The 25,804-nt window shown below is 37.8% G+C and overlaps 1 protein-coding gene across 1 annotated transcript; it reads left to right on the top strand.

The window, feature by feature from the left end:
• On the top strand, window positions 1–25,804 carry LOC112415076 (calcium-activated chloride channel regulator 4). Its single transcript, XM_024767856.1, has 14 exons — window positions 1–202; window positions 3,098–3,238; window positions 3,379–3,526; window positions 6,850–6,958; window positions 8,725–8,902; window positions 9,249–9,467; window positions 11,513–11,740; window positions 15,041–15,218; window positions 16,495–16,601; window positions 19,364–19,579; window positions 20,172–20,439; window positions 23,289–23,459; window positions 24,406–24,642; window positions 25,007–25,804. Exons 1-14 carry the CDS (start codon window positions 44–46, stop codon window positions 25,447–25,449), a joined length of 2,802 nt encoding a protein of 933 aa, XP_024623624.1. The 5' UTR covers window positions 1–43; the 3' UTR covers window positions 25,450–25,804.

Here is a 25,804-nt window from a genome sequence, read left to right as displayed (position 1 = left end):
CTTCTTGAACAACATTGGGGCTGGGAACAACTCAAGAGGAACAATGGGGTTATTCAGAAGTTTTGTCTTCCTCTTGGCCCTATACCTGCTGCAGGGGTCCAATACTTCCCTTGTTCGGCTGGATAACAATGGCTACGAGGGCATTATCATTGCTATAGACCCTGCTGTGCCAGAAGATGAAACACTAATTCAACAGATAAAGGTAAGAAAGAAATGGGATTTCTTCTGTTTGAACTGATGAGAAAAAATATATAGTAGTTAATAATTGCAATGGAAACTTCTCAGCACTCTAGGAAGTTTAAAAGCAGCATGGTGAAGTAAAAAACAATGCTGCAATGGGCAGTGGAAATTGAAGGTTCTAGACAGCATTCTACCCTGTCTCACCATAAGACCAAAGACAAGGCATGGGGTCTCCCTGATCCTCAGTTTCTTAATCTGTAAATTAGCAACTGGATTTATCTGTTCTTTTTTTTGGATGAAAGTTTACTTTTATTTCAGATATACTATAACGTTTTCTGAATATTTAGCATATTTCCAGACCTACATACAACTCATTAATGTCTCTCAAACACAGTTTGCAGGGTGGTCCTCAGCACACAACTTCACTGCAGTACATCTTTACTGCTTAAATTCAGCCTCAGAAAATGTCTGGAGTACAGGGAATGTTTATAGTCCCTGTGCCATTTATTTTGACAAACACAATCTCTTTTCACACTGCAGGAGGGAAAGAAAAGGGGATCAAAGAAAGAGAATCTTTGTTTTAAGTCCGTTGCTATCAAATGTTACGAACCAAAAAGGGGAAATTACCTCCCATCCTTCTGGTGAGAAGCAGCAGCAGGGTGAACTGAACTGGGAAGACAATCGCTTGGACTTGTCTGTTCTTTAAACAGTTATTTATTGAATGCTTGCTTATGGCATGCCAGGAGAGAGAGCAGTGAAAATTTTTAAAGCTCCCGATCTCCTGCAGTATATATTATTTTCAGATGATATAGATAATAAAAACATGTCAACGTAGAGCAGGCCAACGGTAGTAAGTTGCTATGCAGTACAATAAATCAGCAAAGGGGGATAGGCAGTGTTGGCAGGACTGGGGTAGGGAGAGAATGTGGTTACTGTTTCATGCAGTGTAGTCAGGGAAGGTCTCACTGTTGATGTTACATCGGGGCGGAGGCCTGGAAGAGCCAGCTGAAAACCTGGGGGAGGGAACAGCAGGTGCAGTGACTTGGAGGTGACAGCATGTCTGATGTGGCCAAGGAAACAACTGTGAATGAGCAGGAGGAAGGGTGGGGGAGAGCTGAAGGTGGAGAGGTAGCAGGGCCCAGACCATCGGAAAGACTTGGGCTTTTACTCTGAGTGAAATCAGAATCCATAGAAGAGAAGAGGTGTGTTCTCTTGTGCTTGTTCTGGAGTCACTCTGTCGGCAGTTTGAGGAAACTGTAGAGGGCTTTCCTTTGTCCCTTCATCCTGTATAAGCTCTGTTGCAGCATAGAGGTACAGAGGGACACTGGGTCGGAAGCTGTTGCAAGTGAGAAGTGCTGGTGACTTGGAACAGGGATATTGCGGTAGAGATCATTAATGTGGTGTGATTCTGAACATGTTCTTTGTCTGTGAGGTTATCATAAGCAAATTTGCTGATGGCTTAGTTGTGTGGGGTAGGGGAGGGGAGGAGGTAAAAATAGAAGTCACAGAAGGCTTCAAGGGTGAGAAGTAATGTTGAATAGAAGCAGGGATATTGTGGTAGAGATCATTACTGTGGTGTGATTCTGGACAAATTCTAAGAGTCTCATAGAGAAATTTGTTGATAGGTGTGTGGAGTAGAGAGGGGTGGAGGGAAAGTAGGAGACAAAAAAAACTTCAGCGGTTTTGGCCTGAACACTTGGAAAAATATAATTATCATCAATTGAGAAGTAACCTCCAACCTACTTTGGGAGCTCTCTGAAGCCCTTTCCCTAACAAGAGCTGGTCATCTGGGTCTCAGTCCTCTGCACTCTGGCTTCTGGCTGATCCCTGCCCTGAGCCTCGTCAGTTTAATGATCTCTTCAATACACTAAGAGCACACCAGACCATCTTCCAGAGAACAGGAAAGAATGTCCTGAAATTCCTGAAGAAGAATAATTTTATTGTGGTCTTATGTTAGGTCAGGAAGAATTGAGAGGAGGATCTACTTTGACATAAACAATACTGTAGACTGTGGTGGTGCCAGCAACATGAAGAGGTTGACACCGTCATCCAGCACCCAGTATTCCTCAGTTATTCAGTGGATTTGATCATGCAGAATAGATTACCAATCAACCTTTCATCCAGCTGTTTCCTCCACTAGATAATAAGGAGGAACAATTTCTCTCATTAATCATAACATTTTGGGGTTCGGGATACTAAACAATATAAGGTGATATTATTTTCAGCTTGATGGCAGAGCAAGAAGCCCTGCCTATGATCAAAAAGCTCTGCCTCTCCTATGAATTTTTCCACTACTCCACTCGCAGTGCTCCCAACCCAGCTGCCTCTGCTGGGAGGTGGGAATATAGTGAAAATCTCTTCTATGGGCCATCACCATAAACTGTTTTCCTCAGCTTGCATCAGGTAAGGCTGTTCCCTACTAGGAATTATAATAGTAATGATATCAGTGAGTTTTAAGACTGCCTATGTGTAGTTTATAACTAATTTCATGTTTGTGGCAACCTTAAAGATAGGTTGGAATAGTATATTAAGGAGACAAGGAGACTGAGATTCAAAGCAGTCATATAAACTAGCCAAGGTTTAAGCCAGAGTATTAAGCTAGTATTGGAACCAAGTCTAGATGCTTCCAAAGTCCATGCCCTTTATCATATTAAGCAATTCCTTGTAATGCCAAACATAAGTATTTGACTTTTGATGTAGGATTATAGAAGACTGAAAGCTGTTAAATGTGCAGAATTAAGCCACAGTTTTGGATTGACAGGTGACAGATTTCAAATTTTGAATCAGAAACCCTACTCACCAGTCAGTTGCTTTTTGTATTAATGACTAAAGGTGAGAATTGCCTGTGTTGAATGCCTGTTCGTTTAGTCTTCTCTACCTTGGCCATCCTCACTTCTCTTTTTTCCTATAATAATAGGACATGGTGACTTCAGCATCTACTTATCTGTTTGAAGCCACAAAAAAAAGATTTTTTTTCAAAAATGTATCAATATTAATTCCAGAGAATTGGAAGAACGTCACTCAGTACAAGAGGCCAAAGCATGAAAGTTACAAACATGTAAGACTCAAAAATCTTCTCTTAAAAATATTTTCTCTGCTGCTTGTCAATTTTGACTTAAATTAATCATTTCAGAGTTTTTCACACAAATGTTATCATTCCTATTCTGACGTTTTAAACACCTTTTTAAACATTTTCAGGCTGATGTTTTAGTCTCACCACCTACCATCCCAGGTAGAGATGAACCATATACCAAGCAGTTCACAGCCTGTGAAGGAAAAGGAGAATACATTCACTTCACCCCTGACTTTGTACTTGGAAAAAAACAAAATGAATTTGGACCATCAGGTAGGAATTTTGGTTAAAACAAATGTTTTGCCATGATTCCAACATGCAGCTTTATATCCATGTTCAGTATACAAGCCTTGGAGCCAGAGTCCCTAGGGTCAAATCCTGACTCCCCTACAGCTATGGGTGACCTTGGACAAGCAACCCAGCCTCTCTGTGCTTATTTCCTAAAAAATGGTGAGTAGAGGAGCTCCTATCTTATAGAAATGTTGGGAATATTAAACTAGATCATCCTTGTAATTGTACTCAGTACAGCCTCTACAGAAATTTGAACATGGGATGGCCATAGTAAATGTTTTGCTTTAGGAACACTTTTCAGGTTTTAATTTTTCAGTTCTCCACTGCTGGATATTAATCAATCACCTGCCACCTCCATGGAAGGCAGATTCGTGGCAAGCTGAAAAGGGCCAAGATGACAGTTCCTGGCCAAGAGAAAACGCTCACAGGCTGTTAGTTGCTGATACTATTATTCAACCCATTCTTTGAACCAGATGAACTTGTCTATAAGTGATCGTTTTTACCTATGAAAATGGCAATTTCATCTGGTTCAATCTAAGAGTTAAGATCATTGTTTCAAATGAACTAAAGCACAATATTTTTCAGACGAAAACGAAAATTATTGTCAAAGGAGAGTCCAACTCATACGTCACTACTCAATGAAAGCCTTCCTGAATCTGCACACCCCAGAACCACTTCTTCCTCTTCCACTGCCCCTTCAGCGAACATTCATTAAGTCTCTTATCTCTGTCAAACAGTCAGCTAGTCATGGTCCTCAACATTGCCTGGACCCAATCCTAAAAGCTCCATCATCCTATCCCATCCCAATCTTACCTCTCCCCCATACCTTAGTCTGACCATGTTTGTTGTACTTGCCACCTCTAATCCTTTGTGCCCTTCTAGATATACTTTCTTTTCTACCTGACATATCCAGCAAAGTCAGTCATGTCAGCTACAAGTATCAATAGCACAACTCCCTCACCATTCTTATCCTTATGTTTTATTCAACTTGCCAATTGTCTGTACAGAATTTCCAGTCTTTTTTTTTTTGACTCTTGATAATATGTTTCCAAGATTGTGAAAGGAAATTATAAACCTAATCGGTATATTTAAAAAAAACACATTTTCCAAGCTCAGTGAAGTCCTCAAATCTACTCAACAATGATTGGACTTGCCTTCTCTCCTCTCGCTTTCTCATTCCCCATAGCAGCTGTTCTAAACTTCTACCACTTTTCTTAAGATCACTAGCCAGTGTTTTACACCTCATGAGTTAACGGATGCCTTGATTGAGAAAATAGAGGTCCCTTCCTTCTTCCTTTCTACTCCCAAACTCATTTCCACCTTCATTTCCCTCCACTTCCACCTGTCTTAGAAGAGGAAGATTTTCTTCATTGTCTAAAGCCAATGTCCCTACCGGAGTTCTTATTCTTTTCCCATACCCCTCACCTCAGCCCTTATCCCATAACTGACAGTTTCCCCCCTTCTTTCTTAGACAAGTGCTTCTGCCATAATGTGATACATGTGTTTGTGGGAAAACTCACATTCTGCAAAACAATGCCTTAAAAACAACAAGGCTTTGGGGGGAAATAAGATGAAGAAGAAACTCCTCAAAATCTATGTATTTGTAATAAAAATGATAACAAAAACAATAGGTACCTGGAAAGATCTTTTGGACCATCCAAGCAGCAGTTCAGTGTGGCTGCAAGCTGCCTCCACAGAAGATATTAAAAGTACAGACACACACAGACACATAGACACACACACACACAGACATGCTGTTGAAAGTGAGAACAGGGCTAGTAGGAACCGAGACAATGATTGAGATAGGAATGGAATTCTAAGTCAGAGGTGTTGCTTTTTTAATAAAAATTATATATAATTAAGATGTACAACATGATGATTTGCTATACATGTACATAGTGAAATGATTACTACAGTTGAGCTAATTAACATATCATCTCCTCACATAGTTACCTTTTTGTATGTGTGGTCAGATCACCTGAATTCTCTTCTTTCAGCAAACTGAGGAGGGCATGGGAGCCAGGCAACCAGTCATAAGCTACAAAGAAAGCCAGTCTGAGAGTGGACTCTTCTAAAAAAAGGAACCACAGGTTCAGGCAGATTTAAATTTTCTTAAAATTCACCAAATTCCAATCACTGTAGCTGATATGAGAGCTTTTTCCTCCCACACTGAAGGATGTATATAATTCATGTTCACTCATCTGGCCCCATTTGCCTAGGAACCTAAAAACAGTGTTTTTAAACTTTAACGTGTAGAGGAATAATTTAGGGATCTTGTTAATAAGCAGATTCTGAGTCAATAGGTCTAGAGTAGATGCAAGATTCTGCATTTCTTGTCAGCTCCCATGTGATGCTGACACTGCTGGTGCAAGGAACACATTTTGAGCAGCAATGACTTAAAGAAGAAACATGACTTCTTCATAATACTGACACTGTCCTCCAATTTTCAGCTCTTACGAGGTAATCTGAGTTGGAGAAACACACATTGTAGTGGACCAGACTATATTTCCAACTTCTACTTCTCCATATCTATTTCTGCTGAAGTTTTTCCTAAAACAAAAAAAGTACTTATTTTTTCATCCTGCATTTCAAGGATGAAATTCTTTATTCTTCTATTCACCCTGAAATTCTTAGGGAAGAAAAATTTTAATTCTGACTCCCTCTTCTAACCTTATCCTAGTCAAGGATTATATCTTACTCATATGTATATTTCCTAGAATCTAGTATAGTGCTGAATATATATAATTAAAGATAATGTTTTCATTTCATTAATGCTTATATGTGCCAAGTACTATAAATTAATCACCTTATTTAGACACCCGCCCAAATTATATTTTGTCTATAGCAGTGTTTTTCAATCTTTTTCTTTCATTATCAATCTCCTACGGAGCATATATAGACATTTTTAAATTGTACCTTCGTGAAATTTTAATACCACAGATGTGTTATACGTATGTTTATGTTGTTGGTAGGAGTGAGTTTTGTAGAGCCAAAAACCACTGTAATATCTAAGACATTTTGCCCCCCAAGAACCAAAACTCAAAGTTCAATCTGTTCTGCCCATGGCATACACATAATAAACGTTTCGTTGACTTAACAAATGTGGAATAAAAAATAATATGCTAAAAACTATATAATTAATAAAATGAAATGTAATTCAGTATGCTTTTTATAAACAAAAATATAAATGCTATCAGCTATTTAAAGCCTAAACATTCTGGATTTTAAAAAATTTTCTTAAAATATATGAGGGATGGATTATGTCATTTGAAATATAATCATGTATTTGAAATATTTTCCCACAGGTAGACTGTTTGTCCATGAGTGGGCCCATCACCGCTGGGGAGTGTTTGATGAGTACAATGATGATGAGCCTTTCTACAGCGCTAAGTCAAAGAAAATTGAAGCAACAAGGCATGACTATTTAAACTGTCTTAAATTACTGCAGGCAGTAACTTCTCATTTTCCTTTGACTGATTTCTTTCAAAAGCCTTTCTTTCATTTTTGTCCCAATGCAGGTAACAGATACTACATCACAAAACAGTGCTTTTTGGTTTTTTAAGAAAATGTATCTCAAAGAAGCTGACTGTCCATTTATTTATTTATTCATTTAAAAAACTTATTTATTTATTTGGTTGTGCTGGGTCTTAGTTGCGGCAGGCGGGCTCCTTAGCTGCATCTTGCTGGCTCCTTAGTTGTGGCATGCAAACTCTTAGCTGTGGCATGCATATGGGATCTAGTTACCTGACAAGGGTTGGAACCCAGGGCCCCTGCATTGGGAGCATGGAGTCTTAACCACTGTGCCACCAGGGAAGTCCTGAAGCTGGTTGTTCATTTAAAATACACATAACTTCAAGAGCATTTGGTAGTCAAGTTGACATATTTTTATACCTCTCTACCATAGCTGCCAGAACTCATTTTTGCTGAAGTGAGTGCTCTCTGTAAAGGGTTGTACTATGTGCTAGGAGGTCAAAATTATTTACTCTACAAAAGAATGAAAAAAATAAGTAGTGGTAAATGCGGCTGAGTAGGAAATCAACCAGCTTCAAAGAGCCAAACAGAAATTTCCTGGGATTTATAACGTTCATGTTAAAATACAAATCTAACATCACAGTTAATAATGGACAATCCTCTTGGTTCTGAGATCAAGAGAGCAGAATGGGTGGGGTAATCAATGTAAAATTGGGCATCATCAGCTTAATCAATCTTAGATGCCCTGCTGGGGGAGGGGACTTATCAAAAATGTACAGATTTCAGTGTAGGTCCTTCCTCAGCACCATAGCACCAAGTTTTAGGATGAGTATTTTAAAGACTATTATGTGATTATATTTGTTTATATCATATTCCCCTAAATGTCTAAGTCTATGCATACTATTCATCATGGTTGTTAACATAGATAACACCATTATGTTTGCTGAGTTTTGGGGCAATAGAGGCACAGACATATTTAGAAGACTCCCTGAATTACTAAATAAAATCTAGTCTTTGCTTTTTTAATTTGAAATGGAATATACTGAAAAGATGAGCTACATTTCACATTCCAGCACATTTGTTACAATCACTACCACTTATGGCAAATTCCATGCAATAAAACATACGTCTAAAATCCCTCTACTATTCTTTACTGTCCTTGGCAGTATCCCAGTCTTTCCTTCTAGCCACATTTCACTTTGGATAAAAATATCCCTTGAATAATCAAAATACTTGTAGCTACGCGACATTTCATTCTCTTGAAGATAATTTCTTTGAATAAGAAATATACAAACAGCCTTAGGCTAAAGTGGTACCAAGAGTAAATGATTTCATAAGATGCCTTTTCCAGATGCCTGCAGTGCATTTACCATCACAAGGGTACTAGGAGACATGTTTGGAAAAGGGGAGCCTACAGCCACTAGTATAAGCAGGAGAGCAGGAGATTCAATTCCAGAAGAGAACTCACCCTTTGCATAGACTGGAGATCCTACTTAAAATTTCCCTCAAAAATTTCTTGAAAAACAGATAAGTGCACTGGTAGGAACCCTGAAACTTTGCTGTCAAAATAGGATGTATGTGGTATTCAAATAAGAATAAAAACCTTGATAAAGATCATTATTGAAAACCTTGATAAGAAGACCACTTAAGGTTTTATATACATTTTAATGATTAGGTTGCCTCAAAGACTAACTGTCACACATTTTCAGGTGTTCCACAGGCATTACTGGTATAAACAGAGTGTATAAGTGTCAAGGAAACAGCTGTGTAACTAAGAGATGCAAAACTGATTCCAAGACAAAACTGTATGAAAAAGATTGTCAGTTCTTCCCTGATAAATATCAAACTGAAAAGACATCCATAATGTTTATGCAAGGTATTGATTCTGTAAGTATACCAATCATTACTTCAGACTGTATATTTATAATCAGAGGACTTGTTATCATGTTTATAAAATATCTGTTCAGGGATTAGATGTATTATTATAGAGTTCTTCGAACATTGGCTGGCACATAGTAAGCACTCATCTAGTGTCACCTATTATTATTATTATTATTGAAAATCTGCCTTACTATTATATGTTTCCTCCCTGAATCATATTTCATTCAATAAACAACATTTTTAGAGAAGGTTTTTAATACTTTTCAGATTTGTAGTTGAGTTTTTAAATGCATCATATAAAAAAATAAATTCATCATATATAAAATTTCTTTTCATTTTGTTAACCTTTTAGGTCGCTGAATTCTGTAATAACAAAACCCATAACCGTGAAGCTCCAAGCCTACAAAACAAAATGTGCGATTTCAGAAGCACATGGGAGGTGATCAGCAATTCTGAGGATTTTAGAAACACAGTGGTTATGGTGGCACCACCCCCTCCGCCTGTCTTCTCATTGCTAAAGATCAGTGAAAGAATTGTGTGCTTAGTCCTTGATAAGTCTGGAAGCATGGCTGTAAGTTCATGCACCCATTTTTCCTGGATGTAGGGACAGGGCAGTGACTGAATGCTTAAGGACACTCTGACTGCTACCTGCACCTGGATTCTTCTAAACTGCACGGTGGCATAAGTACCATCACTTCCTGTGATCTTGACCTCAAGAGGGGCAATGAAAATTATAATGAAAGAGAAGGATGGCAATAGAGTTAGAAGGACCTAATCCAAGAAACTGTTTTTTTCCAGAAAATGGAGAGTTTATGGAGGAGGACTTTTAGGTCCTTTAGTAAAGCTTTTGTTAGAAGATCAGAACTGGAGACTGAAATATGTAAAAGTTTCCTAACCTTGCTCCCTCTATCTACTGTAAATACTTGACAGGAATGAGGAGAGAGTGAAAGATCAACCATGAGAATTCTTAACATGGCTTTATCTTATTTGCATCACCTATATGAATGACCTCCTTATGCTCAAAGACACAGACAAAAAGCATCACCATAAAGAAGATAGGACTAGATTCAGCCATTCATTCCTTCTACCCTCATTAAGTGAATGGTACTAGGCTTTAGGAATAGAGATCCATATCCTTGAACAGTTCATAGTTGAAGAGACAAAATTCTCTCTCTTCCGCATCATGAGTTAACTCATACTTACCTTACCCTTCAGAATTTGATGTAGGTACCCGCTTTGTCCAGGACATGGGCCCGTCTTCCAGGCTGGGCTAAGGGCTCTTCAGCAGATCTTCCACAATGACCTGTACAAACCTCTTTTACTATATATTATATTGAAACTACACATTTCTCTCCTACTATATACTGTGAACTCCTCTAGGGCTTGAAATCATGTTCTCTAGGAACCAGGCTCCCTAGGACTTGAAGCAGTCTTATTCATCTTTGTATCCCTTTTGTCTAGAATAGGGTTTATCACATGTAGGCACTCAATAAATAGTTGTTGAAACGAATGGACTACAAATGAGCAGATGTAATGTGATAAGGTACCCAGAAGGATGGCACATTTGAGGCAGAACAGAGCATGCTGAAGATCAGGAATAATGCATTCAACAAATGGGGGTTGGGTGGTAGTGGAAAGGGCAGAGGATGATACAGCTGGGTGAAATAATCCACAATAGCACAGGGTTTCTGAAAGAGCATCAGAGTGGTAGATACCAGCACACAGAAGTGTTCTAGGAAGTGTCGCTGGGGAGAGGTGAGGTTCTTAATTGGAAGATGAGCAGCCTCCCCTAGACAGGGTGCAGGCAGAGCCACGTTTAAAGGTAAAGCAAAGTGGTAGAGAAAACCTGCTAAGATGTGGATGTAGAAAAAGTTCTTCACCATGATTTCGTTCCGGGGAGTTCAGAGGGAAATTTGGGCATGTGTTAGGAAGAAGTACCACAGGTCAATTGGTATTCAGGGACTGAAAAAGGACAAACACATGGAAAGGTATATATCCTGGGTATTCACCTAGGATATAAGGATATGAGTCCTAACGGGTTACCAAAGAACCAATTCCAGTTAATCCCTAGTGGAAATGTGGTGGGGAGAGGTTAGGAGCAGAAGAGGAAATGGGTGGGGTAGGAATGGGGTCTCTCAGAATTTAGAGTAAGTTTCATCTTTTGGGTAGTCTGGTGGCCAGTGGATGGAGAGATTTCAGTTTCTAGCTGGAGTCCATGATTGTCTGGTTTGAAACTGTGGGACCTGGGGAGGAGTTTCATCTTGATACAACTGGAACAGAGGATCCCAGGAGTAATTAAGCAGTCTCTAAGATGTCATCACGCCCCCCAGCTCCAGCCCAACACCCACCCTACTCTACACCTCTAATTTAGGTTCTTAGAAGCCAAGAATCAGCTCTGGTTAAAAGCCTGGGTTCCTTACTATCCTATACATATGTATTACATAACAAAACTGTATTTTTTAATTTTATCAATTGAAAAAATGTTTTCTTTAATAACATCAACTACTATTCACATAAAATCTTTAAAAACAAATTCTATTCACTCATTTTATGTGATCTGCTATTATTTTCCAGTCAAAAATTACTTGGTTGTTTTTCCTAACCTTTTTTATTCAGGGTTCTGATCGCCTAAATCGAATGAATCAAGCAGCAAGACATTTCCTGCTTCAGACCATTGAAAATGGATCCTGGGTGGGGATGGTGCACTTTGACAGTCGTGCCGACATCAAAAGTAATCTAATCCAAATAATAAGCAGCAATGAAAGAAGACAGCTCTTGAACAGTTTACCTACAGTTGCTGGTGGAGGAACTTCCATCTGCAGTGGAATTAGATCAGGATTTCAGGTAAAAATTGTACTTCAAATATAGTTTGCTTACTATTAGGACATTTTTATGTTAAGCGCTGCTTCACATACTTGCTCCCTAATTTTAACATAACTAATTCTAAGAAGCATAGAACTAATCACATAGAAAAAATCACTTGTCCATATTTTAATGGATCAGTAAATCAATGAGTAAAGTAATGGGTAAATAAATGACCATTAAAATTCCACTGGAGTATAAGCCCAATGAGGTCAGAGACTTTGTCTTATTACCATGCAGTAGTCAATGCTCAATTAATGTTAATTAAATAAATAAGAGTTCTTGAGCAGCAAGAGTCATCAAATTTTAAGGCAAAGAAGCAAGTCAGATGGTATGATTCCACTTCAGGCCAATCTTCATTTTAGTTTCTGTGACGTTCAGTTAGGGAAACTAATGTTTATCTGTCAAAGTTCCAGATGTAGCAGGAACTGTTAGTCATACTTAGGGTAAGGAATACTGGTCAGAACATGAGTTTTGACATCAGAGTACTGGCTCTGCTACTTACAAGCCATGTGATCTAGGCAGAGTTTTCAGTCTCTTTGGATTCTCAATACCTTATCTATAAAATACAGGAAAATAAGAATGCCTATCTCATAGGATTATTATGAGCAAAATGATACATGTTCATACTTAGAACAACATTTATTATATTACATAGTGAACATATAATTCACAATAATTATTATGAATCTTATTTTTATACAAATGGTCATCTTGAACTCACAATTAATATCATTTGTATCATTTTCCTTCTTAGAAATCCTGTCCCCTCACAGTCTATAAAATTAAGTCTGAATTTCTCAGTCTGATGTTATTTAAAAGCTTCTCAGCCTCTGATAAACCTGCCCTCACCTCTCTTGCCAGTATTTTCTCAGTTCCTCCTTCCCAATGCTCTATGCTCCAACCAACTTACTCTACACATTGTTCTCCAAGCCCACTATGTACTAACAGCCTCCATATATTTGCCCATGTAATCCCTCTGCCTAAAATGCTTCTTTTCCATCTTTGCATGTTAAAATTGTACCAATTCTTCAAAATCCTTGCTCCTTTATGTAGCTTTTCCTTCTACTCCCAACTCTATTGAATATCCCTCTTTTATAAATAGAATAGCATTTTTAGCATAGCTTTCTACCATGAAGTCTGGGTTCAAACTCCAATGATCACTTATCAGCTTTCTGACCCTAAGCCTGACCCTTCACCTCACTAGCCTTCAATTACCTCATCAATAGGGTAATGAAAGCTAGCACGTAGGGTTGTTCATGTTTAATTTATTCAACATATTATAGGGAGCAGGGAGTAAACATAACATATTTTAATTAATTCAACACATATTTATTTATGTAAGAAGCAAATCTTGCATGTTAATTCAGTGGGGAACAGATAATACATAGATAAATCAATCAATTAATTTATTTTAAAAACAATAATTGAAGGTTGTCGAGATAGTGTTGTGAAGGGACCAAACAAAGGTAATGCGATTAAGTAACAGGGAAAAGAGGGGCACAGCCTACTTTAGGTAGAGAGGCCATTGAGGCGCTTTCTGAAGGGTGATGGTTAACCTAAGATTTGAAAGATGAGAAGGAGCCAGTGGTTCAGGCGGAAAGAAAAGGGCAAAGTCCCTTGGGAAAAAGGTGAAAAAAACTAAATTATTCTAAGAAATGATAGAAGCTATTGGCACTGGAATTTGGCAAATGAAGGGGTATGAAATATGATTGCCAGGTAGACAATGGTTAGATCCTTCAAATCCTCAAAAAATATAAGAGGTTTGTATTTTAAACACAACAGAAGGCTTTCAAGTATCAGAGACTGATAATTAATTCATGTTTTAGGAAGATGACTCTGGTTGCCTGATTTAAAATAAAATGTAGGGAGTAAGAGTGGTAGTAGGGTAGTAATCTAGGGACAGGTTGGGAGTTTGGAGTTGGATTAAATTACACAATGTGTAAAACACATTTAACACTCAGCAAATTTCAGTAAATGGTAGCACTATTATATTGTTTCTCTTTACTGAATATATTAGTTGTGTATTTGTCACTCTTCTCTATATTTCCTCAGCTTATCACCCAAATCTCAATAAATATCTTTAAATTTAATTCTTTCCATGAATGCAAAAAACCATGTAGTTCCTGCTGAATCCCCAGGAACCAGTACAGTGAATAAACTAATACAAGAAAGGGAGATGTGAAGGACAGAGAACCATGCTTAATGTCTGAATCTTCATTTTGTTCTCGACTGTGTAGGGGGAATGTGGTGGGGATGCTGTATAAATGCTGTAATGTATCAACGCATTTCCTATATTTTAGTTTGGTTCCTGCATATCGCACCATATTTCACATATATTATAAAACGTACATAATAGTCATTCTTTGCCTCAAAACATGCAAAATTTGAAATGAGACTGGTCACTTTGTCCCCTGCCACCAGCATTATTAAGAATTTCTACATTCTAAACCCTCCTTTGTAAATCTACACACACCTCCACTGCAAGTTCATGAAAGCCACTGATAACCTGTCATTTTTTCCCTCTTGGACTGGACACAAGTTCTCAAAATGGTGTGTCAAGAAGCCATTACCAATAAAGCTGTCAAAGAAGAAATACGGTTGCTATCCTGGGATAAATTCTCTTTCTTTCTTATAGGTGTCTAGATTCAAAACTCTCAGTCGGTTCAAGCCACAGATAGAACACAGTCTCAATAAGTCATGTATTCTCTTACACCACCAATATGCTTAGTTTTTTGCTTGTGACTATGAGAGGTAAAATCAAAATTATATAACAAGATCTCTAACCTTGACCTGCTTAGAACTTTCCATATCTTTTCTTTATAAGCATACTGAGGGTTCCCTAATTTGGAGTCATTAACTTTTTAAAAAATGTTGAGGTAAACTCTTAATGCATCTAGCTGCATATACAACAGACTTTATACACCGAAGGCCTGTCAGAGGACGCGCTGGTCAAAGAAAACAGAAAAATATTTAATGCCACATTCTGCCATTATATTTTTGGTGTCTAGTTGTCCTGAGTTCCCCAGACTGAGATGTCATAGTCATTTAACCCAAGTAGGATTTTCCACACCCCTGCTCCCACACAAACGTCATCTGAGCAAACATTCCCTACAGCAGGTAGACAGAAAATATAAAGTCATGTTTAAGTTCCCCTAGCAGTTGTTGACTGCAGATCCTATGATTTTAAAAAAGAAGCTATCTCCTCTTTCCTGCACACTTTATTTTCTATGTCCATTTGATCTAGGAACACCTGTAATAATGCTCTGATTATATTTGTAGGTAATTAGAAAGAAATACTCCCAAATAGATGGATCTGAAATAGTACTGCTGACTGATGGGGAGGATAGCTCTGCAAACACCTGTATTGATGAAGTGAAACAAAGTGGGGCCATAATTCACTTTATTGCTCTGGGACCAAATGCCGATAAAGCAGTCATAAAGATGAGCAATGTAACAGGTAAAATATGACATACATTCTAGTCTTTTGATAACAATGCATAAATGTAGAGGCTGACAATTCGACAACTTCTCTTAAGCTCCTGCTATGCAGGTGCTGTGCTAGGAGCCTGGGACTAGATTAACTCTGGTTTAACACCAGACCTGATCTCAAGGTGCTCACAGTCATGCTGGCAGGAGAGACAAATAAAAGTAGTAATCAGATAGCATAATCAGATAACATTCTTCCATAACAGGAGACATACATAGGAGTCAAGCACTATGTGGACAGAGCCATTGATTTTCCCAGGGTTGAACAGAGTCAGGGAAAGAAGGCATGAGAGACGAGGTGACATTGGAGCTGGACATTTATCAAGTTGTTTGCTTTCTCTGGAAGAAAAAGTGATGAGAGGGAAAAAAATCATGTTGGGATGACAATGCAAGCCACATTGAGGGACAGTGGGAAATACATGAGACCAGAGTCTAGACTGGAGGTTAAGGAATAGCTCAGGCTGTATAAATATAATAACAAGGTTTCTGATTAAATATACAATAGCTATTATCTTAGATACAGAGACATGTAATGAAAATGGACTACATGTTTTCAGTGTCTTCTTAAACATAGTAGAGAACACAATTTATAACGTTATGAATATCAATTATTGCATTGAATTGACCTCTAAGGCTACCAAACATATACTTGTTCTTTAATGCTTAATTGTACAAACTCCCATCATTTCAAAGTACTTTTACGGCCATTGTAAAATATTTCTGTCCCAAGTATTCCCCCCAAAGTAGTGCCTTTTTTGGACTTGTCTCTATTGTTTACCATTTTTTTAATCTCCTCATTGCCAACTATTGTCAGAATATCTCAATATGAAAGCTCTTTAACTTTTCTAATTTTCTGATTCTGATCCACTCTGGCTGGAAAACTTGAAAGCTTACATTGTTAGAACTGTATCTTAAATGATAATTAAAGTGAATAATTCTCCTAAAAGGTTATGTGAACTCTGTGAGCTTTAGTACATGAAATTGTAACATTTTTCATATTCTTTGATTATTTCATGCATTTAAGCCAGGAAGATTTCTATAAGTGGGGTTTAAAGGTAGCTTACCTCCCAGTTATGACATTTTTAAGTTAACATTTCAGAGTTAAGCATTACACCTATCTGATTTTGGTCTATTTTAACAATACAAACTGAAACTATGGCTTTGTTTACCCGATATCTAATTAATCACTAAAATGTGAAAATATTTATTTTCTGGAAAGCAACCGAGTTAATGTATTTACCCCTTAGGAGGAGGACATTTTTCTGCTACAGATGAAGCCCAGAACAATGGCCTCATTGATGCTTTCGCGGCCCTTGTATCAGGAAACACCGATGCCTCCCAGCAATCTCTTCAGGTCAGAGTTCCCAGTCCTTGGGTTTTTATGTCTGCATTTAGCCATAACCAAGACAAATAATTTGGTTGTTATAAGTTTTGAGTTCTATATCTTTCTCAAATAAAATTTTAATTAAAAAAATCAATCTGAAATAGAAATTATCCTTTAGATATGACCAAATTAAGTGTTGAAGTATTGAAATAGCAGGTGTATTTTTTTTCCTTTTCCCATGGGGTTTGGTTAAGGGATAACATCAAAACCTAATGCTGTTAAATTTTCCACCAAAAATAGACTTTGTCTAATAGTATAGCATCCGTTTTTCTATGAATGCATTAAAAATACCTCATGGGCTTCCCTGGTGGCACAGTGGTTAAGAGTCCGCCTGCCGATGCAGGGGACGCGGGTTCGTGCCCCGGTCTGGGAAGATCCCACAAGCCGCGGAGCGGCTGGGCCCGTGAGCCATGGCCGCTTGGCCTGCGTGTCTGGAGCCTGTGCTCCACAACGGGAGAGGCCACAACAGTGAGAGGCCCGTGTACTGCAAAAAAAAAACCCAAAAAACAAAAAAACCCTCATGCTTCCAAGATTTACCCAACCTTCACTGCTATGAAATATATTTAATTTAGATAAATGAACTCAAGAATGTGGATTGGAAATGGAAGGATTATATCTTGGAAATAAATTTGTCAGGAGAAAGAGAGTGAATAATCAGAGCATATCTACAAGTCTAGGGCTTCTCTTACCTCTTAAAGCACTTTTTTCACTGTCTTTTTATGTTATTCACCTCTCTTCTCTTTGTTTGCCTCAACTCTGTTTCTCTTCTGTGTTTCAATAACACCACCGTTTTCTGTTACTTACATTTAAAAACTTGGAGTAAATTGATTCTTCTTTGTTCATGCCCCATGAAAAATGTTAACAGAGCCTGTTTACTTCAAAATATAATTTACAAAATTCTGTTTCTCTCCACATCCATTCCCACTAAGTCTATATCATGTCACTTTATGCCAAGTCATCCATCTACCATCTTCCAATTCACCTCATTGCCTACTTTAAAACTTGACATATTCATCTAAACCTATTTTCCTCTACTCTCCAACAATGAGGAGGACAGAAGTATAGGATGTAAGGTTAGGATAATATTGCAGATTGGTTTGGAGATCTGGTTTGCAGTTCAGCCTGAACCCAAATTAAGAACAGGTCTGATATCTAGCTTGGCAGTGTACAAAGAATAAACTGAAGGAGAATAAAGCTCATTTCTGAGGGTTTCAGTCTTGTTGACAGAGAATGATGACACAATTGTCTAAAATTGACAAATAAGGTGAGAGAACTAATTTTGAGGATATCATTTTATGCTTGTTCTGTGTGGATGATGGTATATCAGAGTGGAATATACCAAAAGAACTTTAAAATATAAGAGCAGAAATTGGGAAATCAGCTGCAAATGAGACATTTGCGTGCAGGAAGTGCTCAAAGTTTGGGGGATGGGCTTTTTAAACAGTATGAAAGGGGGAGGAGTAAAGTTTTGTTCCCCTCACTTGAAATGCCTATAGGTTCTTAAATAGAGAAATAACAAAAAGAAAACAAATTTTTGAACGGTTAATCTGGATTGACATACATGATGGGTAAATCTTGGAAGAAAATAGTGACAAGGTAGAGGTATGTTATCTGAGTGGATGGAAACTTGGATTTGGATGGTGGAGCTGGAATACAGAGAAAAGTTTGCATCCCTCTCTTTAATTAGTTATTTTGCCATAATACTACTATGTAGGCAAGGTCTAATAACTTTCCTAGACTTTCCTGATGGGGAGGCTTAAAAAGTTATTTACATTCACATTTAACTCAATAATATTTGTCCTCTCAAAGACATGTCCATTTAACATAGGACTAAGATATTTGTCATGGCCATCGTGTTTCAATGGTAGAATTCATATCCTTCTATCAGCATGGGTGTGAAGGTATCTGCAGTTTAGGACTGTGATGGAGTAGAAGTGACATTTCCCATCATTCCTGAAATGACATATCTGAAGGAAGTACCTTCTTGGTCAGTGGATAAAGTTGGCTCTCCTTGACTGAGAGTTGTCCACAAAGACTTGAAAAACTTTCCTTTAAGCCCCCCTTAGAGAAAGGTCCTATCTTTCACTTCTTCTCTCCTCAGGATTTCAGACTCCATAGACATCAGTTTGCCCTCTTTCCACTCTTATTGGGCATGATTACTGTCCAATGTTAATGCTCTATAGTGTGTGAAAAATTATTTCAGGATTTCACATCAGAAAAATATCTCTGTTTGTCTCATTATTTGCTAGTTCTGATTTTCTCTCTTGAACTCCACCACTTACTGTGTCTCTTCTACTCAAACACTCTAGCCACCAGCATTATTTTATTTTAGGTTATCAAGAAAATGGTAAACTGAGGGCAACACACACACACACACACACACACACACACACATCTCATCTTCTCAGAGGTAGTTGTACCCTTTAATGCTAAATCCTAGGGTGGGTGTTTGCCAAGACAACTGGGAAAATAATAACAGGGCCATATCTCCAGCTGTAAACCCCATTCTCCTGTTCTAATGCTTTTATTATACCCTGTGCTGTCCTCAGTCCCTATATTTCCACACTTTCTGACTGACAACAGTCACATCCCAATCAGCTTTCAGAGAGATCACAAGCCTAAGGTGGTATGCCATATTTAAGTTTGTTCTCAGGGCAGAAATTTTAAAATATGTAAAAAAGCATAAAATTACCCTCCTCTCCAGTCATTAATTTTTTGATATATTTAAACAGCTTGAAAGTAAGGGATTAAAACTCAACAGTACTGACTGGATGAACGGCACTGTAATAATTGATAGCACTGTGGGAAAGGACACATTCTTTCTCATCACATGGAACCGACAGCTTCCCGTTATTTCTCTCTTGGATCCCACTGGAAACTCAGTGGGAAATTTCACAGTGGATCAACCTTCCAAAACGGCCTATCTCAGTATTCCAGGAACTACAAAGGTAAACAATTAACTTTTGGACTTCCTCGCAAATTTATTCTACAGGTGAAAATACATTGTTTAATATCATAAATATGGGTGCCAATACTTGAATCATTTCAAAATTAAGATAAAATAGAATGTACTTTCTATGCCTGTATGGTCCTGAAACTTTTGGTGATAGGATAAAGACAGAACGTACACATTAGGAGGAAGGAAGAGAAGGGAAAAAATTAGGTAGGCTAAGAATAACTTTGAGGAGGCAATGTAGTAAGAGTCTGTGCAGCTTGCTGTGTAGATAGCTACAGAGCCATTTCTTAGTACTACCAGATCATAGAATCTGTGGACTTTGAGATCAAAGGATAAGGTCAAGGCAAACTTTCCAAAGCTTATTTTTACAGAGATTTCATAAATTTTGGACATCAGGCATTACAATAGTCAGGATGTCCTATCCAAACTGCCTCAACTCTCATCATTTTACCCTCAAAACCCCCAAAATTCTCAAAACCCTGTTTATTCTGCAACACACTTATACAATTTATTTTAGAGTTAGATAATGGAAACAGAAAATAACTTGCTCTTGGACACTTACTCCATTTCCATTGAATTTTTAGGTGGGTGTTTGGACTTACAGTCTTCAAGCAAATGCAAAAGAGGAGACATTAACTATAACAGTAAATTCTCGAGCGGCAAATTCTTCTGTGCCTCCAATCACAGTGAATGCTAAAATGAATAAAGATACAAACAGCTTCCCCAGCCCAATGATTGTTTATGCAGAAATTCTACAAGGGTATATACCCATTCTTGGAGCCAATGTGACTGCTTTCATTGAATCGAATACTGGGAAAACAGAAGTTTTGGAACTTTTGGATAATGGTGCAGGTAATTCACAGGTTTCTCTGAACAAGCCTATATTTTCATAACTCAGGATATGTTATGTCCCTGCGGCAGTGTGGGGCAGAGGGATAGGCATCAGAAGAATTGATGCAGATTTTGGATGAACAGCTGGACCAGCATGAAATTCTATCCAGGTAACATCTACAGAGTTATTTGCTAGTGTCTTACACATGGTAAACACTCAATGAATTTTATTTACTGTCATTATTGTTTGTCATCTAGACAACCAATGTTTACCAACAGATAGGAAAGTCTCATTGGAGAGATTGAGGACTGAATCAAGAATTCTTAATAAGTGTTTCTAAGGGGCATATAATCAAGAAAGGCTGGTGAGAGACAGTGAAACTCAAGCAGTAGTATGAAATTAAGTAGAATTTGGGCCCTTGGCAGGGAGAGGGTGACAGGCAAGAGTAATTCCCAACAGCTAGATAAAAGTTCACATATACTCTTAGGAACTGAGGCACAAGGGAAGGTAGATCTGCCATACCAGAGGAGGGAACATCACTGGAGCATCATCAGATACCAGATCTGACTGGGAGAAAACAAAATAGAGTGTTGGTCATGCTCTATCTCCTTGGTCTATGTGGGTGAGTGGTACTTAAAGACCTTTTTCCCAGACTCTGAATTATTCTGGGAACTGAAACTTCTTTTGACAGATCATTTAGTAAAGAAATTACCGCATCAGTAAACTTCTAAATTGTCAGAATTTTCTATCAACTTCTTTTCAGTGTAATTAAATCAGTCAATTTATAATCCTACCATCAACTAGAGTTGGCCCTGTGAAAAATCTAGAAGGCAAAATTGTTCCTTGGTTCACCTCAGTGTCTTCATCTAATATGATAATATTTTCCTAAACTGTCCAGTGACTCTTTCCTTTTCCCCAACCCCTTCCATGCTACATTAAAACTCGTGTATCTTGTTTCATTTCTCAGGTGAAACCCAATGACTACTTAACTAATTTGGGACACCTTTACCTAAGAAGGTATTGGTGATTAACAATGACTTAGAGCAGGGGTTCTCAAACTTCAGCATGAAAGGGAATCACCTGAAGGGCTTGTTAAAACAGAATACGAATGTTGGAGCCTTCCCTAGGAGTGCAAATTAAGAAATTTGCATTCCTAATATGATCCAGAGAAATGCAGATGCTATTGGTCCAAGGACCTCATTTTAAGAACCTCTCTCCTAGAGTCATAACCTCCCTGAGAAATGTGTTTGCAATCTAACAAATAACTCTAGTACCGGTGATATGAAGAAATATCCTTATGATACAGTATTCCTGAGCTCCCCCAAATGTTTGTTCTAATAATAGATGGATTTTCCACTGTTAGACCAGAAAGTTAATGGATCATAGTGTAAGAGGTAAGGATTAAAAATAAAAAGGAGAGCCTAGAGATAAACCCACGCACATATGGTCACCTTATCTTTGACAAAGGAGGCAAGAATATACAATGGAGAAAGAACAGCCTCTTCAATAAGTGGTGCTGGGAAAACTGGACAGATACATGATAAAGAATGAAATTAGAATACTTCCTAACACCATATACAAAAATAAACTCAAAATGTATTAAAGACCTAAGTGTAAGGCCAGACACTATAAAACTCTCAGAGGAAAACATAGGCAGAACACTCTATGACATAAGTCACAACAAGATCCTTTTTGACCCACCTCCTAGAGTAATGGAAATAAAAACAAAAATAAACAAATGAGATCTACTGAAACTTAAAAGCTTTTGCACAGCAAAGGAAACCATAAACAAGATGAAAAGACAACCCTCAGAATGGGAGAAAATATTTGCAAGCGAAGCAACTGACAAAGGATTAATCTCCAAAATTATACAAGCAGCTCATGCAGCTCAATATCAAAAAACCCAAACAACCCAATCCAAAAATGGGTGGAAGACCTAAATAGACATTTCTGCAAAGAAGATATACAGATTACCAACAAACACATGAAAGGATACTCAACATCACTAATCGTTAGAGAAATGCAAATCAAAACCACAATGAGGTATCACCTCACACTGGTCAGAATGGCCATCAAAAAATCTACAAACAGGGCTTCCCAGGTGGTGCAGTGGTTGAGAGTCCGCCTGCCGATGCGGGAGCCGCAGGTTCGTGCCCCGGTCCGGGAGGATCCCACGTGCCATGGGGCGGGTGGGCTCGTGGGCCGTGGCCCCTGGGCCTGCGCGTCCGGAGCCTGTGCTCCGCAATGGGAGAGGCCACAGTTAGCTAGTGGGAAGCAGTCACATAGCACAGGGAGATCAACTCGGTGCTTTGTGACCACCTAGAGGGGTGGGATAGGGAGGGTGGGAGGGACGCACAAGAGGGAAGGGATATGGGGATATACGTATTCATATAGCTGATTCACTTTTTTATATAGCGGAAACTAACACAACATTGTAAAGCAATTATACTCCAATAAAGATGTAAAAAAATCTTTTAAAATTAATGAATTAGCTAAGGAAATCTTGACATAAAAAATAAAATAAAAATAAAAAGGAGTGTTTGAAGATAAGTCAAAATAGGTAATTTGTATGTGACTGGAGTGATAATTAAATCTTATGCAAAGACAATTTTTCTTTAGTGGGGATCCTTGTGTGTATACACACACACACACACACACACACACACACACACAAAGTAACACAAGGATATCAATTCAACATGATACTAGTTGGCAGAGCAAAATGGAAATATTCCCCAAGGGGTCAATGACAGAATAGGGAGCCCAATCAAGGCAATATGCTTATAAAGGCCATATGCTTGGTTTAGAAAATGCATAAATTTCTCTTTTTCTTTACAGTAGTAATTTATTCTTTCACTTCTATAATAAGGTGCTGATTCTTTTAAGAATGATGGAGTCTACTCCAGATATTTTACAACTTATAAAGATAATGGCAGATATAGCTTGAAAGTACGGGCTCATGGAGGAGAAAATGCTGTCGTGCGAAACTTATGGCATCCACTGAATAGAGCTGCATATATACCAGGCTGGGTAGTGGATGGTGAGTACCTCATAATATTATTCAAGCCGTCACTGAAACCCAGTGACGGCTTGAATAATTGTGAGTTGATATGATTAAGGCTGCAAATAGTTTACAACTTCAGAGTATAGCTTTTCCCATTTCTGGAATGAAGTTCTCAGTCATACTACAGTGTGCCTCCAAATTAACGTAAGGTTTGGTACAGTGTCTGGCATCTTGATAAATGTCACCCATTATTATATTAGTTTGGAGCATCTTACCTATATCAACAATAATATGCCACATTTTCAGTTCAGGATGAAGCAAACAGGCTAATGGGTTATGTACCTAAGTACAAACCAGTGGTAGAATTTATCCTTCCGATTACATATGCTGTTAAAAGATATGTGAGTAAACATTTATTTGGAAAGTTTTTACTGAGTCAAAAGGAAAAATGTGTAGAGGAAGGTGATGATAAGGATTAAAAATGCATTTTTGTTAGCTTTCTTTTGTTTTGTCGCTTGTGACTTTTAGGGGCTTTCTGTTGGCAACTGGAATATAACCCGAAGTATTATTCCCTAACACTTGCAACAGGGAGGAAGTAAGGAACCCGGCACAAGTGGTTGGGAGGGAACCAGTAGTAATTTCCCCAGGTTTATTCCCATCTTGAAGATAATTTGAGAAATAAAGCATTTCCTTTTTTTTTTAAAGGCATATGTTGAATTATATAACAATATACCCATTCAGTGCAGCCTTAATGCCAAAGCCATTTATTTATCCAGTTCTACCCTACAATACTCTGGTCAGGATACTAATGAAAGAATTCTTCCACCAATTGCATGCTTATGACTTTGTCACCAAAATTAGTAAAATGTAACTGTGTATATGGGAAAAAAAGGGAAAGATGTGGGATAGGAAATACAATTTGTTGAGTTCTGAAAATATTAGTGCAGATTTGCCCATTAAATACCAGGAATTTTTAATGCAGGGAACATTAAAGGGAATCCACCAAGACCTGAAATTGATGAGAACACTCAGACAAACTTGGAGAGTTTCACCAGAATAGCATCTGGAGGTGCATTTGTGGTTTCAGATGTTCCAAATCTTCCCTCCTCAATTGATGTCTTCCCACCAAGTCAAATCACAGACCTTAAGGCCACATCAGATGAGGATGAGATCAGTCTAACATGGACAGCACCAGGAGATGATTTTGATGTTGGAAAAGGTAAGGACGAAGTGTCATGCAGTGTTGATTAAGTGAAAGTTGCTTGTTGCAAAAGCCAGGGTGTAAGGTTGTGTGAGAGGAAAACAATTTATAATTAATAGCTCAGCAAAGTATTAATTTTATAATCTCATGTTTTGAATCATCAAATGTGACACATTTCAACCTGCTATCACTTTTCATAAAGAAGGTAGCATTTGGCAGAGTTTAAAAATCAGAATTCAGCTTTTATGGAAAAATAAATAAGGCTTTGGATATGAGTATAAGCTTGGCATGACTAAATGACATCTTTGAGGAGAATGAATAAAAAGAAATTTAATATGGTATGCTCTAGTTTCTAAACTATATGTAACTTTTTTTTTCTTAGTTCGAAAGTATATCATAAGAATAAGTGGAAGTGTCCTGGATCTAAGGGATAATTTTGATGATGCGCTGCAAGTAAACACTACTTATCTGTTACCAAATGAGGCCAACTCCAAGGAAACCTTTACATTCAAACCAGGAAATATCTCAGAAGAAAATGCAACCCACATATTCATTGCCATTCAAAGTGTGGATAAAAGCAATTTGACCTCAAGGGTATCTAACATTGCACAAGTAGCTTTGTTTGTTCCTCAACCAGACGACATACCTGATGAAATTCATCCAGATCCTACTCCTGATAAAAATCCCCCTAAGTCCGGACTCAGCATTTCTACTTTGGTGGTGTTCGTGGTTGGCACTGTGATAATTGTCAGTCTGATTTTGAGTATCACCATTTGTGTCTTAAGCAGGAAAAGAAATTCTAGCAGACCTAGAACAGGGTTTTAAAAAACATCAACGACAAAAGTAAAGGATGTTTCTCAATTTTTAAATTTATCATGTGTGATCATGAACTCATACAAATAATTTTAAGAGTTTTAGAAGGGATAGTTTGACTACATATAAACATGAAGAGGTGTCTGAAAAATTGTGAATCAGTATTAAATTAAATAATTTTATTTATTCATTGTTTTATCACAAAAGGTGATAAAGATCCTTTTTCATATTCATACCTGGCTGTATATTATCTGACACAAAAGTTCTCTATAAAAATTCAAATTTCATCAAGAAGTTAAAACTGTCTATTGGAGTGGTCAAAATGCAAGTGTAAGAAGACAAATAAACAATATTTGAGAAAAATGAA

This window comes from Neophocaena asiaeorientalis, unplaced genomic scaffold (genome assembly GCF_003031525.2).
Source record: "Neophocaena asiaeorientalis asiaeorientalis breed wild unplaced genomic scaffold, Neophocaena_asiaeorientalis_V1.1 scaffold546, whole genome shotgun sequence".
Lineage (NCBI taxonomy): Eukaryota > Metazoa > Chordata > Mammalia > Artiodactyla > Phocoenidae > Neophocaena > Neophocaena asiaeorientalis.
The sequence above is the reverse complement of the archived record's forward strand: the minus strand, read 5'-3'. Positions and strand labels throughout refer to the sequence as shown.

Excerpts from the sequence above, each read along its gene's own strand:
- LOC112415076 (XM_024767856.1), top strand. The coding sequence starts at position 44 with ATGGGGTTATTCAGAAGTTTTGTCTTCCTCTTGGCCCTATACCTGCTG. Across the intron at positions 15,219-16,494 it reads AAAGATGAGCAATGTAACAG|GAGGAGGACATTTTTCTGCT; the intron begins GTAAAATATGAC and ends TTTACCCCTTAG. Across the intron at positions 16,602-19,363 it reads CCTCCCAGCAATCTCTTCAG|CTTGAAAGTAAGGGATTAAA; the intron begins GTCAGAGTTCCC and ends ATATTTAAACAG.